Raw genomic sequence first — 16,606 nt, 5'->3', positions numbered from 1 at the left:
AAATTCTGCCTGTGCCTTGGCAGCTCGAAGGCACGGACAGATTGTGCTTCAGAAAAATGGCAAAATTTCAAAATATTGTGTTCTGTGAAGAAGAGACAAGGAAAATAAACTCCCCAAAGTGCAGATTTTATTTCCCAGGGAGGAAAGGCTTTTAATGTTTATTTGGGTTTGGTGTTTTGCTCCCTGGTTCTGCTGACACCGCTTGTGAACCACGATAAGATTGAACCTGTTCTGGGTCCAGTTCAGATCATCTCCAGTAGGTTCATTTTCTCATTTTCTCCCTCTCAGAGCAGGTTCAGGGACAGCACATGGGGTGGTGCAAGCAAATCCACGAAGGATAAAATGAAAAAAAGGGAATAACAGAGCGAATCTGTGCCTGTTTCTTGTTTGATTTTGGTTGTGCCTGTGTGATTGCAGCAAAGTGAAGGGCTGATTTAGTTCAGCCCTAAAAGCAGCAGTTCCTCCATAGGCAATTTGATGGATTTTTGTGTTTTTCCACGTGCAAAATCAGTTTGAAGATGCTTTTCCTGTGCCTGTCTCGTTTCCTTGAGGATGCAGACAGGAGGCAGAGAGGTCTCTGTGATGGCAGCTTGGAAAACAACAGAGGAACAGGGATTTTGTTTGCCTGCACTGGCAGACCTGCAATTTTGAGATTCCTTTATTTGGATAATGTGCCAACATGCAGAAGACCTCTCCCTGTTTAACATCCCACAGGTCTGAGGTGCACTTGGCACAGCTTGGGCAGGAAAGGGAATCTGGAGCATCCAGCACAGCAGGGCTTGCTCCTCACTCCCGCCTTCTGCATCCAACTGGAAAGATAATAAATGGATAAAACTGAAAAACTGGAAGGAAAAGGGTCAAAGAGCAGCTCTGCTCACTGTAGGAATTCCTCCACTGGTTGTTAGAATCGTTTTTGCTTCCTTACACACCAGCTTTTGCTCTTTGGGAAAACTCTGAGCTGTTCTTTGTGCTCTCCATGACCTTTCTGCTTTTATTTTGCTTTTCCTGTGTGAGCTTGGGAGCTCCTGGGAGCAGAGAATTGGGGTTTTTTTTCCAATTTTTCTTCCCTATGTACATTCAGAGCTCTGTTGATTTCTAATACCAGCAGTGAGTGTGCACAGGGGTTTCCAATAAATGCTGTTCCCACGAGGTGTCTGCTGTGTTCTTGCAGCCTGCCCCATCCTGGAATGATTTTGTCAAAAGGAGAGAGCATGATCCCATCTTTTGAAGCAGACAAGGAAATAAAATACTAAAAAACCCACAAAAAAATCACTAAAAATTAAAAAAAAACAAACAAACCAACCCAAAACAAAACTCCAAACCCAAACAAAAAACTTTTAAAACAACCTCAAACAAAACAACAACAACAACAACAACAAATAAATCCAGAAAACTAAAACTCTAAAAAAAATTGCTAATCTGAATTGATTAATTGATTCATAAAGGTCATTTTCCATTCTGGTTTGTCTGCCCTTTGATCCAGCACCCCTCTGGCACTGGGATGCACAGGCATCTATTGATGTGTGAAAAGGGAAAACAAATTCAGACATGTATAGGTGAACTTTGAGAGAGAGGGTTGGGAATAGAGAATAAAACTCCCGCTTAAAATAAAGAATAATTGATATAAAATGTTAGATTAAAAATGCTCAATGCTAAATTAGATAATTAGATGCTTGTGCCTTTTTTGGGGGTGGATGGACCAGGGATTTTATTACCCAGCCCAGCAGCCAGATGTTTACCTTGGGGTTTGGTGACATGACTGATGTTTCCAGGCTATTTTTTTTTTTTCTTTTCTCCATGAATTCGAGCCCCCGTGCTGAAATGGGGCTGGATCTGTGCAGTCATAAAAAGGTTCTTGTGTTTCTCTGCTCTGCCTGGCTCTCGTGGCTGCTGGTTTGGACCTCCTTTCCAGGAGAGCTGCAGCAGAGCTGCCTCAGATCTTGAGCTGCATCCAGCTCAGAAAAGCTTGGCTGGTCCATGTGAATAGAAACAAATGGCTTTGAAGCCTGCAAACTTGGAATTCTGCTTTATTTTTTGCTGGGTTTGCATAACTTTAATGACCAGGAGACGAAATGTGCCACTAAACAGAATCAGAATCTGCACTTTGAGATGCAATTTTAAGGAGATGTTTCATCCTGCCAGGGTTTGAAATTATGTATCTGGAGTGGTTTTAAATCTGAGAAATGTTTGAAGGGGTCCTACGTGGGTAGGAGGAGAAATACCTCTCCCTTTGCATGTTCTCATGGGCTGCCTTTGCCAGAGCTCTTGCCTGTTTTCTGGACCAAGTTGGCAGCCAGAGCTCGCAGGTTTAAATGAAACCTTGCTGAACAAAGGCACTTTATGTTTGAACTCTGTGCCCTGAGTCTGCCCCACCAGCCTGGACGGGCATTTCTGTTAAATAAGGTCAGCAAACACAGACAAGCTGTGTTTTACAAATTAACCCCAAACAAATCATAACAACAACAAAAAAGTGCCTTTCTTCAACTCTGCCTCTTTCTTGTTTCGCAGGCAAGAAGAGAAACCCTGGGCTGAAAATTCCTAAGGAAGCCTTTGAGCAGCCACAGACGAGCTCCACGTAAGTCTGCAAACACTGAGGCAGAATGAAAAGCAAACCACGAAGCCCAGCTGCCTTCCAGCCTTGCCTGGTGCCTGGAGGTGTCCAAGGCCGGGCTGGATGGAGCTCGGAGCACCCTGGGGTAGTGGAAGGTGGGAGGGAGTGGAATGAAATGGTCTTTAAGGTCCTTTCCAATCCAAAACATTCTGGGATTCTGGGATAATTTCCCAGCCCTTGCATTTTCCAGGGGGTCTGGGCCCATCACCTTCTGCCCATCTGTGTCTCCTGTGCTGCTGAAAGATGCAGGAAAAGATAAAAACCAGAATGAGCCCCCAGTTTTGACTGGTGTGGCACTTGGGCTGCCAGTTTGAGGAGCAGGCATTTGGTCAAGGCATAAAAACTCGTCCCCTTCCCATCTGCTCAGCCTTGCAGAAGGAATCCCTCTGTTTTTAAGGCACTTTGTGCAGCTCCAGCCTGCTTGGCCTTCTTTGCTTGGGTGAGGATTGAGTGTTTTTAGCCTGTTAACCTGTGCAGTGTGACTGAGGTGATGATTTATAGCAGGTTTAGATGTTCCTGCCCCTTTAGCCCATTTTTCATACAGGCTGGCAGAGATTTGGTGCTTGGCACCTGCCTTGATTTCACAGTGAGTCCCTCTGGGTTCCTGCAGGGGCGAGCTGGGTGTGAGAAATCCAATTCCTGAGCCCTTTTTGGGGTGACTTTGTGGATCTGTTGATCCTGCAGAGCCAGGAGGGTGCTCAGGGCTGCTGGCCTCAAGGTGTGAGGGGGTGACTTGGGGGTTGGATTTACTCACTGAGGGAAAATTGATCTTTGTAGGGAATATTTCAAATCTTTTCCCTTTTCTTTCAGGCCACCCAGAGATCTGGACTCCAAAGCCTGCATCTCTATTGGTGAGGAGGTAAGACTGAGACCAGGTGATCATCCTGGGCTGGCTGCTTGTGGGATTGCTTCCCTTCAGCACCCCCCAAAACAGGCAGATAATGAAATACCAGCTGTTACAATAACCCAGCTCATTTCACCTGAAAGAGAAAGCAGTTGCTGGGTGAATAAAAGCTGAGAAGATCCATCCTGGGAGGTGGTGAGCTCTGGGGGCTGGTGAGCCACGTCCAGCCATAAATATCCCAGTGGCACCTGGTGTTTGTGCTCCTGCAGCCAGGGCTGTGTGGGTGGCAGCCCAGCGTGGCCAGCTGGAGCTGCTGCTTGGCACTGCCCTGCTGGACGTGCCCCCTTTGCCTCCCATGACACGTGGGCTCCCTTCATATTTTCCACCATGGAAATTCCTTCCTCGCTGCCCTAAGGTGCAGCTAATCCCCTGGAAATAACCATGATAAAGCAAGTGGGTTGCTAACAGAGTTGTTTCACTCTCCTCTGCAGTTCCTTTGCTGATTTGAAGCCTTCACCCAAAATATTTCTCTTTGCTAATATTGATGGTCATCTCCTCAGGAGTTGAACTCAGGGTAGATGTTCCTGCCCTGGAAGCAAATCCTTCTGGCAGCATGGAGACCAGTCCACCTGGATGGAAAAAAAATATCAGGGGAAAAAAAAACAAAGCCCAGGACAGTTATTTTGATGGGAGAAAAAGGCAGAGCAGAATTCCAAAAAAGCACTTTAAAGCTGGACAATAAATTTATGAGGTGCAAAAGATAGGCCTTGGTGTCGGTGAGGTGATTTATGCAGTGAAATGCTAATCCAAGAGTGGTTTAAAATGCCCGATTTTGGAGGCTTTCCTTTCATTTTGCATTTTGTATTTCCCCTGGCTTGGAGCAAGGGCAGAGAAGCACTGTGAGATGCAGAATGGTGCAGCAGGGAGGCAGAGGAATACCTGCTCCAAGAAAATCACCCATCCCCTGCAGTCCCAGGGGTGGGGGAAGGCTCCAGAAGGGCTCCATGCAGGGCTGGACGCTGCAAAGGGAGCCACACTCAGCCCTGGAGTTTTCCAGGCACGGATCCGTGGCTGCCTCAGGGACTGGCACGCCTTGGCTTGCATTTCCCAGGGACCTGTGACCTGTTGATCCAGGTTCCTTTGGGATGGGCACCAGAATTCCCACGCTCCCCCTGACCCCGAGGGAAAGCCACTCACCCTGCTCTCCCTCTAAACTCTGCTTAAACTCTAAAACAACTCCAAGCGCGTTTCTGGAGAGGCTCCTGGTGAACAGCAGGAGTCAGAGATGCCTAAATCTCTGCTGTGGCTCCAAAATGTGTAGTCAGGGCTCCTTGTGCACATTCCCAGAGTGTCTCCCTGCTCTCTGTGGCATCCCCAGCTGGCTCATTGCAGGCTGCAGGGTTTTTTCTGCTGCGCCGGCAGAAAGCCGTGTGGGATTATTCCCTGGGAATCAGCTCATCCTCACCCACTGCAGGGGGACTGACTGCTGGGCTTGTGCTTGCAGCAAACAGAGTGGCTGGGTTTAGTGGCAGAGGCAGATTTGAAACATCAAATTATTATTATTATTATTATTATTATTATTATTATTATTATTATTATTATTATTATTATTATCATTGGCTGCATGATATCGTGGCAGAAAGGAGAAGGGCAGGGATGCAGGGTCCATACAAATTGATCCCTTGTGTAAAGGTAGGAGAAAATGATGATGGACAAAGGAAATCCTCCCTGATTTGAAAACAGGGCACATTCAGCTGTGAATTCAGTATTTGGCCAATCTGCAGGTCTGGAGAAATAAGCTTTAAAACACCTGGATTGTTTGAGGGAAGAAGAGGATGGAAGGAAAATAAAATGAAGTGAGATTTGAGGTGATTTCCTGGGGAGGAGCTGCTGTGGTGTTTCCTATTCCAGCCCTCAGAGGATGGAGAACAATGAAAAATGAAAGTGCTGCCAGCTGAAGGTGGCTGGGAGGGACGAGACAAGAGCATGGAGTGACAGGACAAGGGGAAATAGATTCAAAAGGAAAAAGAGCAAGGCTAGATTGATATTAGGAGGAAATTCCTCTCTGTGAGGGTGAGAGGCCCTGGCACAGGGTGCCCAGAGCAGCTGGGGCTGCCCCTGGATCCCTGGAGTGCTCAAGGCCAGGCTGGACAGGGCTTGGAGCACTTCCTTGGACAGGGGAAGTCCCTGCCATGGCAGGAGGGTGACATGAGATGATCTTTAGGGTTCCTCCCACACAAACCTTTCCAGGATTCCAGCTCAGAGGACTCTGTGATGCTGTGATCCATGATTCCATGGCACTGGGGTGTGGGTGGGCAGAGCACCCCACGGGAGGAAGCTCAGGACGCTCCTGGACACAGCCTGGGCAGCGAGGATGGACCCCATGGCCCCAGCGTGCTCCCTCCCACCCCTCCCCACGCTGGGACTGGGATTTTGGGACTCAGGCCCACAAAACACATCCACGTCCCACAGGGGGGGACGTGGGGCACAGAACAAACACCCAGCAGCCACCCATGGCTTTTGTCCCCCAGAACTTTGAGGTGAAGGCCGATGACCTGGAGCCCATCTCCGAGCTGGGACGAGGTGCGTACGGGGTGGTGGAGAAGATGCGGCACATGCCCAGCGGGCAGATCATGGCAGTGAAGGTAGAGTGAGCCTCGGGGGGTCTGTCCTTTTCGGGGTGCTGGGCACACTTGGAATCACCCTTGTTCCTTTCCTGAGATTTGCTGCTTTCCTCATGAAATCCTCTTTCCACGCAGGGCCCGAGGGAGGTTTGGGTTATTTAACTGTGGAAAGGGGGTGTTTTAAAAGTGGGATGCTCCAGCGTTGTGGGGCATCCGTCACACTGCTCACCTCTATCCACACTATTCCTGTTTGCCTAGGATTCATTATACCATCATTTTTTAAACACACACAGACATAGAAATTCACATATTGCTTTCTGCTGTAGCCCATCAGATTCACTTCATAATTATAAAGAAGAATAAATCTAATTGTACAAGAGACTCTTCTTCATCTGGGACTTTTTCAGTCTCCTTGGAACAGGGAGTTTTTGTTGGGATTTTCACGTTTTGCCTGCTGCAGTGGGATCTTGACTCATGGCAGGCTTGTAGATATTATCACGAAAAGTTTTCATAACAACAGCTTAGGCTCATAAATTTGGAGATTAGGGAAATGGTCATGGGAAAAATTGTAGTTTGGGAAGGACCAGTTTTTGCCTGGCTGAATTTTAGCTTCCTTTCAGAGTAAGAGAAGCTCTGGAAGCTCTGAGCAAACTCTTTGCTCATCAGTTGTGAGGAGGATTTTGCTCTGGGTACTGTCTGGTCCCAGGGCCTCTGTGCTCTGCATTTGGTCTTTTTGTTTGCTTTGGTGTTCACCAAAGTGCCAAAGACCTCTCTGGGGGCGATGGGGGATCTCAGCTGGGCACGGCAGGAGCATTCAGGCTCTCTGTGATGCTGAGCAGTTTAATTCTGTAGCTGGCCTCGTGTGGCCTGGAGGATGTGTGTGACCTGTGTGTGCCCTGCTGTGGTGTTAGCCAGCCCGGGGTCTCCAGGTGTTTCACCTCAAGGACGTCTCTTCCTGGGAACCGCCCCATTTCCAAAGCCATGGGAGCCCAGTGGAGGGGGCTGGAGCTCTCCTCGTGCCCAAAACCTGCTGATGTAACACATGTCCACTGGACTCCCAAAGTCCCAGCTTTCCACCAGCCTGGAATTCGATTTCCTGCTCCCCTCTCCTCTCCCAAGCCACTTCTTTCTTTTGGCTCTTGCATAAGGAGTGGTGTTGATGGGAAAGAACCAAACCAGCAGTGCTGGGAGGACCCCTGGGTGCTCCTGCCGTGGGTGCTGGGCTGGGGACGTGCCTGTGACACAGGTGGTGACAGAAGGGTGCTGGAAGGGTCTGGGTGAAGTGCCAGGGCCCTGGGGCAGCCAGCCCTGACACGCTGTGCCTTCCAGCGGATCCGAGCCACGGTGAACAGCCAGGAGCAGAAGAGGTTGTTGATGGATCTGGATATCTCCATGAGGACGGTGGATTGTCCCTTCACCGTCACCTTTTACGGGGCGCTTTTCCGAGAGGTGAGGCTTCTTGGGACTGAGTTCCCACTCCTGCACTTCCTCCAAGTGCCAGGGGTTTAATCTGCACCTGGACACGGAGATTGGCTCGGTGCTGGCCTAAGGATGTGTCACTTGCTGTGGCTGTGAGTGTGGGACGGCCACCAGCCCACAGCCTGGTCCTGTGGTGTTACAACTGCCTGGCTTGGTTCCCTCCATGTGGGGGAAGAGTGGGGAAAGCTCTGGAAAGCAGGATTTATTGGAGAGCTTTAAGCACAGCTCTGCAGAGCTGAACTTCTCCTGGCTGGGCATCGGGAGCCTCAGCTCCTGATAACTTTCTGGATTTCTCCTAAATCACTCTGGCTCTGCTTTGGGAAGAGGAGGCCCTAAATGGTAGGGAATGTGATCAGCACTGAATTCCAGAGCAGGGAAAGGAAAGGCCAGGACAGCTTTGCTGAATGGGTGTTAAAAAACAGGGAGGGGCCAACGAGGCCAGGGAGGGGAAGGGAAGGGGAAGGGAAGGGGAAGGGAAAAAAGAAGAGATGCTTTGTTCCAATATGTGGCTGTCTGCTTGCTTTACTCTCCAGGGAGACGTGTGGATTTGCATGGAGCTGATGGATACCTCACTGGACAAATTCTACAAACATGTCATTGACAAAGGCCTGACGATTCCCGAGGACATCCTGGGGAAAATCGCAGTCTCTGTGAGTAGCAGCAGGGTGAGGAGGGGAGGCAAAGGGGTTTCTCTTCTAAGCCAGGTCCTTCCTGAGCCAAGCTCCTGCTGTATGTGCAGGAGGAGGGTGGTCCATGTGCCAGCCCATGGGGCCCTTCCCACAGCTGGCCTCACATGTCTGCTCTGAAGTGATGTTATTTATAAGCCATAAATATTTATATTTATAAGGCATAAATGTGCCCATCCATACACGTGATGGAGAGATGGCCCAGTGTGAGATGTGGGGAGGCTCGTGCAGCTCCTTTCCCTTCTCACCGGGGTCCTGGAGCCCCCAGGAAGGTCCCTGGGTACCCACCAACACCTTGGGTTGCTGACAGGGTGCAGCACTCATGGGGGACGTGTTTTTCCTGCTACCTCCAGGCAGCTCTGGGGGTGAAGCCAGGTATCATTTCCTCCTCCTGGGTGCTGCCAGCTGTGACTGACTCCGGATTTGTCGTTTCAGATTGTAAAAGCACTAGAACATCTCCACAGTAAGCTCTCCGTGATCCACCGAGGTGAGTGCCAGGCAAGGGCTCTCAGCCTGGCAAGGGCTCCCAAAATACCCGAGATAAAGTGGGCCTTTGACAGCAGAAATTCTCCCCAGCATCTCATGACTTGTGGCAAAACCCAGGCAGAGGAGATGGCTGCAGTTTGCTCCTTGAAATCTGCCTGCTGCTCCCAGTGTTTCCCTGAAGTGGGGGAGAAAGGGCTGCCGGAGGAAGGGCTGTTTCCCTGGGGCTGCTTTCCCCTAAACCCAGGCTGAAATTGAGCCAGGCCTTTCCCCTGACCTTGGAAAGCTTTTGGAGCAGGCTTTGTCCCGCTGCTCCACGGCTCTGTGCTGATGTGCAGTGAGAGGGATCTCGCTGCCATCCTCATCCTCCTGCACTGCTCCAGCCATCCTCACCCCCCCATGAGCCTCCCTGAGCACAGCAGTCTGACACCTAAACCAGCCTCAAATGAAATCATAAATTCCCCTCCTTAAACCCTTCTGACTTTTTCCCCTCTGGAGCATCTCAAAGCTGCTGTGAACAAACTCAGAAACAAATTTGCAGTTGCTGCTTGACACCTTTATTTTTTAAAGGGTAATTTTCAATTTGTCATGAGGAGGAAAGAGCCCTCCCTGGAGTGTGTGAGCAGCAGAGTTCAGCTGGAACAGGCAGTGGCACTGGCTGTATTCTTCTGTGGCTGGGGGTTGAGTTTCTGCCTCCTGTATCACTGAAAGGAGGTGGAAAGCCCTTCTGGGCTGCTGAGTTTCTGTGTGCACTTGTTTGATTTCCACTGAAAATGGTCTTATTTCAGTGCAGTAACAGATGGTGAGGATTCTGGATACCTGAGGTTTTTGATTGCAGAATGCTGATTAGAGAGCAGATGTTAACGAGCTGTAAACCCACAGTTCTAATAAGCAGGACTCAACCGCAGCTTCTGGCATCCTTCAAAGGGTGTTTCAGCTCTTTTATTTAATTCTTTATCACGTGGAGACAGAGGATCTTCAGGAAGTGACCTGTTACTTCTGGGTGACAGCAGGGAAAGGATTGCTCCCTTTGGATCATCCCAGAGAGAGCAGGGTCACCTGTGCTGAAATTCCATCTGGGATCAGCCTCACAGAGCAATTGGAGAACACCTCCATGCTCTCCTGGGTATCACTACTTGGCACCTCTGGATGCCTTCATTTCCTTTTCTGCTGGGGATTGTCTCTGCCCTCACGAGCATGAAGAGCACACCAGGGATTTGTAAAGCCACGATGGGAAGGGATAAATCTGGCAGCAATAGGTAGATGAGACTCTGGCCTGATTTCCATGGGGTGTGGAGCTCCCACTCTCCTGCTGCTGCTCACGCTGCAGTCGGGCTTCGTATCCTTAAAATCAGAGGTCATTTCTGAACCTCTGATCCTTGTCTCAGTTTGCTGCTCCCTCCTTCCCCTGCAGCCCCACATCCTTCCCCCATGGGTTTTTCCTTGTGCTGGCATGATTCCAGACCCACGGGGCCCTGCCAGAGCAGACACCCCACGGAATGGCCCGCAGCCCTGCGGAGCTGCTCGCTCCTGGTGTCCCTGAGCATTCCCTGAGCATTCCCTGAGCATTCCCTGAGCAGTGGGATGTGCAGAGTCACCTCCTGCTCCCCCAGCTGGGAGAGGGGAGTGTGTGAGTGAAGGGACAGCAGCAGGACACATGACAGGCCCATGAGGCTGTCACCTGAACGCGCCACAGCCGCGGCCAGCGGGTTTTTGGCACACCCGGAGCGCTGGGCTCTGCTGGGCTCCTTGGCTGCCCTCTGCTGATAGAACCCTCTGAGGCTGCTTGTGGCTTGGCCCAGCCACCCCCTCGTGACAGTGACTGTGGTCTGTGTTCCTTCTTGCAGATGTAAAGCCCTCTAACGTGTTGATCAATACGCAGGGGCAGGTGAAAATGTGCGATTTTGGGATTAGCGGTTACCTCGTTGACTCTGTTGCTAAAACCATGGATGCAGGATGCAAACCCTACATGGCTGTAAGTTGAGAAGCTGCCTGGGGAGCAGCCAAAGGAACATGAGGCCGGGGGGAAGGATCAGCCTCCGGCATCTATCCCAGGGATTCGTTTGGGAAGACGTGGCCCTGAAGTTAAGGGACACAATCCCTTTGGGAGGGGAGACGGATCTCATGGCTCAGATCTCATCTCCTGGGCACGGCTTCCTCTGCCTTCTCACCTGCCTGTGACCTTGGGAAGGCTCTGGAATTGCTCCCTCTTCCCTGTTTGCCGTTTGTCCCCGTTTGTGGGGATGGCAGTACTTAGCAGGGGGAGGAAAAGCAGTCGGCAGGGACTGGGTCCCTCGGGCTGCTGCTGGGAGCTGCTGTGCAGGATTCACCCTTTGTGGAGCACTTGGAACAGGGTAAAAACAGTCCTGGAGAGCTGAGGTTTGTCAGCCCCTCTGTGCCAGGTCAGCTCCACCACTGCAGGTGCCACCTGTTCCTGGTGACAGGTTCCACTGCCTGCCCTTGATGCCTGGAGAGGCTCCCTGGAGCAGAGGCTGGACAGAGTTAAAGGAGTAAAGTGATTTAAATAAAGGGATTCATTTAAAGCCCTTCCAAGGATGCACCTTGGGCACTGCAAGAGCCTGGCTGAGGTTCCACCCAGGATGGATGACAGATCACACCTTTTCACACCTTTATAAGCTTTGGTCCATTTCTGCATTGGCGTTAATTGTGCAGTTACAGCTTCAGTTAATGAAGTCCCATTCTCCCAGATTGCTCTCCTCAATCCGCTGTTGTTTTTGGGCCCAAAGCTGCAGCGGTGTCCTTGGTTCTGGGCTGGAAAAGGATTGTTGTGTGTGCTGAGCTGTGAGGAGACCCTGCTGACACTTTCTATGAAATTCAGAGTTATGCACCAATGCAGAACCGGGGAGAAATGAGAGCCAAAACTGAAAGCATCACCTGTAGTGGTGAGGATGGGGAACCAGCTGGGCCCAGCACAGCCAGGAGGGCGAGGTTTGGGCTAAGGGGTGCTGAGGCTGCCACCCTGAGAGACCCAGCCTGGGTGTGGGCAGGGCACTGGGGCCGTCCCTGCTCCTCAGCCACCCTTGTCTCTGTTCACAGCCTGAGAGAATTAACCCGGAGCTGAACCAGAAGGGATACAGCGTCAAATCCGACATCTGGAGCCTGGGGATCACCATGGTACGGTCATGGAGCCAGGAGGGCTCCGTGGGGCTCAGGGATTGATGCTGGTGGCCCAGGGTGGGAGCAGGGAGAGCCCAGGAGGGCACAGGGAAGATGACACAGGGAAGGAGGAGGGAGCTGCTCGGTGGGATGTGCCGGCTGCAGCTGCCGGGAGATGGCAGCATGGGCTAAGGAGATGGAGCAGCTTGGATTTCCCGGCACAGAAAGTCCTGCCAGCGCTCAGCAATTCCCAGAGGCCCCCTCAGGACACTCCCCCAGGCAGTGTTCTGGGGGGAATCCATCTGCTCCCAAAGGGTTTTCCCAGCACGGTTGCCCTGTGCTGGGGCTGCCTTTCGCTCCCAGCCTTCCCCAGGAGGTGGGGGACAGGGGGACAGGGGGACGGGGGGTGACAGGGGGACAGGACACTGCACGTGGAGCTGCCTGGCTCTCCTGAGCCTCTCCTGCTTGCTGGGGGAGGATGAGCAATGTGTTGTGGCCAGGTGGGGTGAGGAAATCATAGAATCCCGGAATGGTTTGGGTTGGAAGGGACCTTAAATCCCATCTCATTCCCACCCCTGCCATGGCAGGGACACCTTCCCCTGTCCCAGGCTGCTCCAAGCCCTGTCCAGCCTGGCCTTGGGCACTTCCAGGGATCCAGGGGCAGCCACAGCTGCCTCCCCACCCTCCCAGGGAAGAATTCTCTCATATCTAATCTACATCTCTCCTCTTCTAGTTCAAAACCAATCCCCATTGTTCTATCACTGCCCATGTAAAATGTCACCCTCCCTCCTTTCTGGAAAGCCCCTTTAGATTCTGCAAGGGGCTCTGAGATCTCCTTGGAGCGTTCCCATCTCCAGGCTGAGCAGCCCCGTTTGTGTGGAGCCTACAGGAGCACACCCCGGGGTGGGCAGGCGGCAATCCCAGAGCTGTGGGGTGTCCCCCCAGTGCTGAGTCTGGGCTCTGTGTCCCCAGATCGAGCTGGCCATCCTGCGCTTTCCCTACGACTCCTGGGGCACGCCCTTCCAGCAGCTCAAGCAGGTGGTGGAGGAGCCGTCGCCGCAGCTCCCAGCGGAGAAGTTCTCAGCGGAGTTCGTCGATTTTACCTCGCAATGGTACAATTCCCTCTTGTCCCTGCTCTCCCTGGCCCTGCTCGCCTTCAGCACATGGGTGCCTGTCTCCACAAGCAGCTCCCAACCCCAGATTTGGGCAAAACATTCCCTGGGGAAGGGCAGAACATTCCCTGGCTGAGCACCGTGCAGGCACAGCAGCTCTGGCCGTCTCTCCGCGGAGCAGGCTGGGCTGCTTCGAGGGGACACGCAGGATTTCGGTGTCTCCTCACCCTGGCTGCCCCACAGGGCTGCTGTGAGCAGGGACAGCTCGTGTCCCTGAGGCTGGGAAGGGCAGCAGGGTACGGAATGGCTGTGTCCTCTCTCAGGGGACACGGCTCTGAGGGCAGATTTTCTGTGGTGTCCCCCTCTGGCTGGTGTCTGTCCCTCTCCCGGGGCTCTGGGGCTGCTGCTCTGCTTTCCCCAGGCCTGGCAGCTGGAAGCAGCAGGAGCATTTGGCTGTGCTGTAGGAAAAGGGCTGGAGCAGCCCTGCTGCTGTCTGCAGGCTGCACAGAGAGAGAGCTCAGGCACCCCAGCACAGCCTGGAGAGAGCTCAGACACCCCAGCACAGCCTGGAGAGAGCTCAGACACCCCAGCACAGCCTGGAGAGAGCTCAGACACCCCAGCACAGCCTGGAGAGAGCTCAGACACCCCAGCACAGCCTGGAGAGAGCTCAGACACCCCAGCACAGCCTGGAGAGAGCTCAGACACCCCAGCACAGCGTGCAGAGAGCACAGCCTGCCCTCGCCCTGGCTCCCTGCAGCTTCCCTGCACACCGCCTGGCAGCAGGATCAGGTTTTCCAGGCTCTGCAGTGCCACCCACCCTCCTGCCAAGTTGTCAGGCGGCTGCTGGGTCTGCCTGGCGGCCACAAAGGGCGGCAGATGGACAAACAGAAATGTGAGACTGTTCCCGAGCTGCCGTGCCCCTGGAAGGGGATTATCAGCTGCTCCTGCCTGGGCACTCTCAGTACCCACGTTTAGATTCTTCAGAGTCTTGTTCAAGCATGTTTTCATGTCCCTGTGGTCCAGCTGCTCAGCTCCTGACCCATGCTGGGGAATACCTGCCATGCCCTCCCTGCCCTGGCTCTGGGAGAGGTGGGAGCTGCCTTGGAAAAACCCTCTCACGAGATGCCCCCCGTTCTTGCAAGGCCCACGCTGAGGTTTTGGGGCAGCTGCTGTTTTCCAGCTTGTGCCAGGCAGGCTGTTCCTCTCGGAGGGATTTGCCTTTCCAGGCTCTGTGTCTTGCAGTTTGTGGCTGCTTTAGGAATTACATCCACAGCCACTTTGGGGAGCACGTGGTGACTCCTGGCTTTGCAAATCCTGTCCTCCAGGGACACCGAAGATCCCTCACTGCCAGCGGAGTGGCATGGGTGGGGAATGGTGAACTTTGCACCAGTTTTGTGTTATTGGGGTCTGGCAATTCCTGACACCCAACCAGGTCATAGCCACCCTGTATAAAGCCTGGTTTAGGACTGTGTTTATCCATCTGCTGCCTGGGCAGTGAAGTCTGATCACCTGTAGGCACTGCAGGAAGATTCCTGGGATATGTGAGTCAGGATCAGATCCCAATATAACTCTTCATTCCTGAAAATTTACATTGATTTCAGGAACTTACCGCCAGATTTCCTGCTATTAGTGACCTGGGGATGAATTTGTTTTGTAGAGGGTCTAAATTAAGAGAATTACACCAAATCTGGACACAGCTAACCTTCAAATTCACCTTGTCATCTTGGCTGGGGCCGCTGCTGAGCTGGGAGGATGTGACACATCCCGTACCTTCGGGCCGGCGATATTGGCACGTATCGGCCCCGGGTTCCTCCGTTCATTCACAACATGACACTAAACACGAGCCCTCTACACACAGCAAGCAGGAAATATCTATTCAGTGTGTGTCCTCTGCTTCCTCTGGGCCCCAGCAAATCCCAGCAGAGGTTCTCACTTTTGTTTTGCTCAGTGTGACACCTTTTCCCCGCCACCGCCGCGTACGTGTGTGAAGATCTTTTCAAGTCGCTCCAAGTGTCTTTCCCCTAAATACACTGCCAGGAAGTGAGTAGAGATTACGTCCTGTCTTTTAAAAGCTATTTTCTGCTGGAGGGAAACCAAAATATCTTCCAGCTACAACCCTCCAGGGCCATCTGTTGTAGGAGAGGGGAGAAAAAAAGGATGTCCCATGGAAGCGTCCCCGCTGATAACAGCGCGGTGATAAACAAACAGTTGTACACGTGCTCTGCAGCCACTCAGTCACTGCTCCCAGGCAGAGCTTGGAGGCTGCATCCATTCCCTGAGTCACTGGCCTGTTGGAGAGCACCCAGACTCCCAGTTGTACCTGGCCCCCAGCAAGAGGCAGTGTTTTAAGTGGTGTTTTTGGTGGCTCCAGATCTCTCGGTGGACTTTGAGTTCTTGTGCCCAGCACTGCTGTCGTTGTCCTCAAGGCCTAAATTGTTTCCTCAACTTGGATGAGTAGCTGAACGTGTTCTGCAGAGTCTTCAAACCTTACAGCTGTCGTGGTATCATTTTATGGCCTTACTTAAATTGCAGACAGAATGTAAATTCTAATTTTTCCTTTTTTCTCCCAATTAAAGCTTGAAGAAGAATTCCAAAGAACGGCCAACATACCCAGAGCTTATGGTGAGTGTGGCTGCATCAAGCAATTATTTCAGAATTGTGGCTGCATCATTTCAGAACTGAAATGGGTCACAGTGAGGTGCTGAGGGCAGGGATTCCAGTAGTGATGGTGTTTTGGGATGCTTTGCATCTCATTTTTCATACCAGATGAGAAAATTGTGACACTTCAGAGTCCTGGGAGGGTGGCTGCAAATCAGAGATGCTCTTTGAAATCTCAGCCAGGTGCTTTTCCAGTCAGATCAAGGGAGAAAATACATATTAAAGCAGGTAATGGATGAGAATGAGGCTGTGAAGGATCAGTTAGTGAGGCTCAGATCCTCCTCTGGGGTTTGTGTGATCAACTCAAACACCTCAGTGTGCCACAGATGCTGCAGGAGCCCAGACTGGGCTTTGCTGCCCTGGTGCCTTGGAGAGGAGGATTTTTGGACAGAGCAATTCCTGGATGTTGGGGACAGAGACGAGTCTATGACTAATAATTCCAGTTATTGAGTGTCATCTCTGCCTAGAGACTGTTTACTGTCAGGGATAACCAAGGAATAGCTAAGGAGGAGAATGCCAATAAGGGCTGGTGGCAGGGGAAATGCAGGGCACTGCTCTGTGCCCAGCCAGAGCTCTGGGCTGCAGCTGGCAAGAACAGATTTTTCTGCTTGGGCTCCACTGCTTCGTGGCCTTTCTCTCTCTCCTGACTTTCTGGTATTGATCCTGGTGCTCCTAAAAGCTGGCAGAAAGCAGGAGAGCTCAGGAAGCTGGTGTTTCACTCCTGCAGACATTTAATCCTTTGTTACTCTCACACAACTTGCAGCTTTCTAAAGGCAGGAAGGTGCCTAAATTTGTTATTTCTGAAGCTCCTGACCCTGCTTTCCCACCCCTGTCCAGTCTCAGAGTCAAGATCACCTGGTTAAGGGTGGCAACTGCTGCAGGATTTCTTTAGGCACTGGTATTCCCTACCTCGCAATTTTTGGGATCTACATTCTGCCACCAGAGGGTCAGACCCATCACCACCTCACACCTTCTGCTCAGAGCTGAGAAGG

General features: G+C 52.0%; 1 protein-coding gene across 1 annotated transcript in view; it reads left to right on the top strand.

Annotated features, from left to right (window-relative positions):
• Positions 1–16,606, top strand: part of MAP2K6 (mitogen-activated protein kinase kinase 6) — a 51,298-nt gene that overhangs the window by 21,902 nt on the left and 12,790 nt on the right. The window contains exons 2-11 of the mRNA XM_014259459.2: positions 2,509–2,575; positions 3,422–3,470; positions 5,987–6,100; positions 7,409–7,528; positions 8,092–8,208; positions 8,680–8,731; positions 10,575–10,702; positions 11,785–11,862; positions 12,817–12,956; positions 15,533–15,578. Coding sequence (XP_014114934.1) covers positions 2,509–2,575; positions 3,422–3,470; positions 5,987–6,100; positions 7,409–7,528; positions 8,092–8,208; positions 8,680–8,731; positions 10,575–10,702; positions 11,785–11,862; positions 12,817–12,956; positions 15,533–15,578 — 911 coding nt within the window. The remainder of the gene's footprint in view (positions 1–2,508; positions 2,576–3,421; positions 3,471–5,986; positions 6,101–7,408; positions 7,529–8,091; positions 8,209–8,679; positions 8,732–10,574; positions 10,703–11,784; positions 11,863–12,816; positions 12,957–15,532; positions 15,579–16,606) is intronic.

The sequence above is a fragment of the Pseudopodoces humilis genome, chromosome 21 (assembly GCF_049639895.1).
Source record: "Pseudopodoces humilis isolate 2021_Gansu_Grassland_sample_001 chromosome 21, ASM4963989v1, whole genome shotgun sequence".
Taxonomy (NCBI): Eukaryota; Metazoa; Chordata; class Aves; order Passeriformes; family Paridae; genus Pseudopodoces; species Pseudopodoces humilis.
The sequence above is the reverse complement of the archived record's forward strand: the minus strand, read 5'-3'. Positions and strand labels throughout refer to the sequence as shown.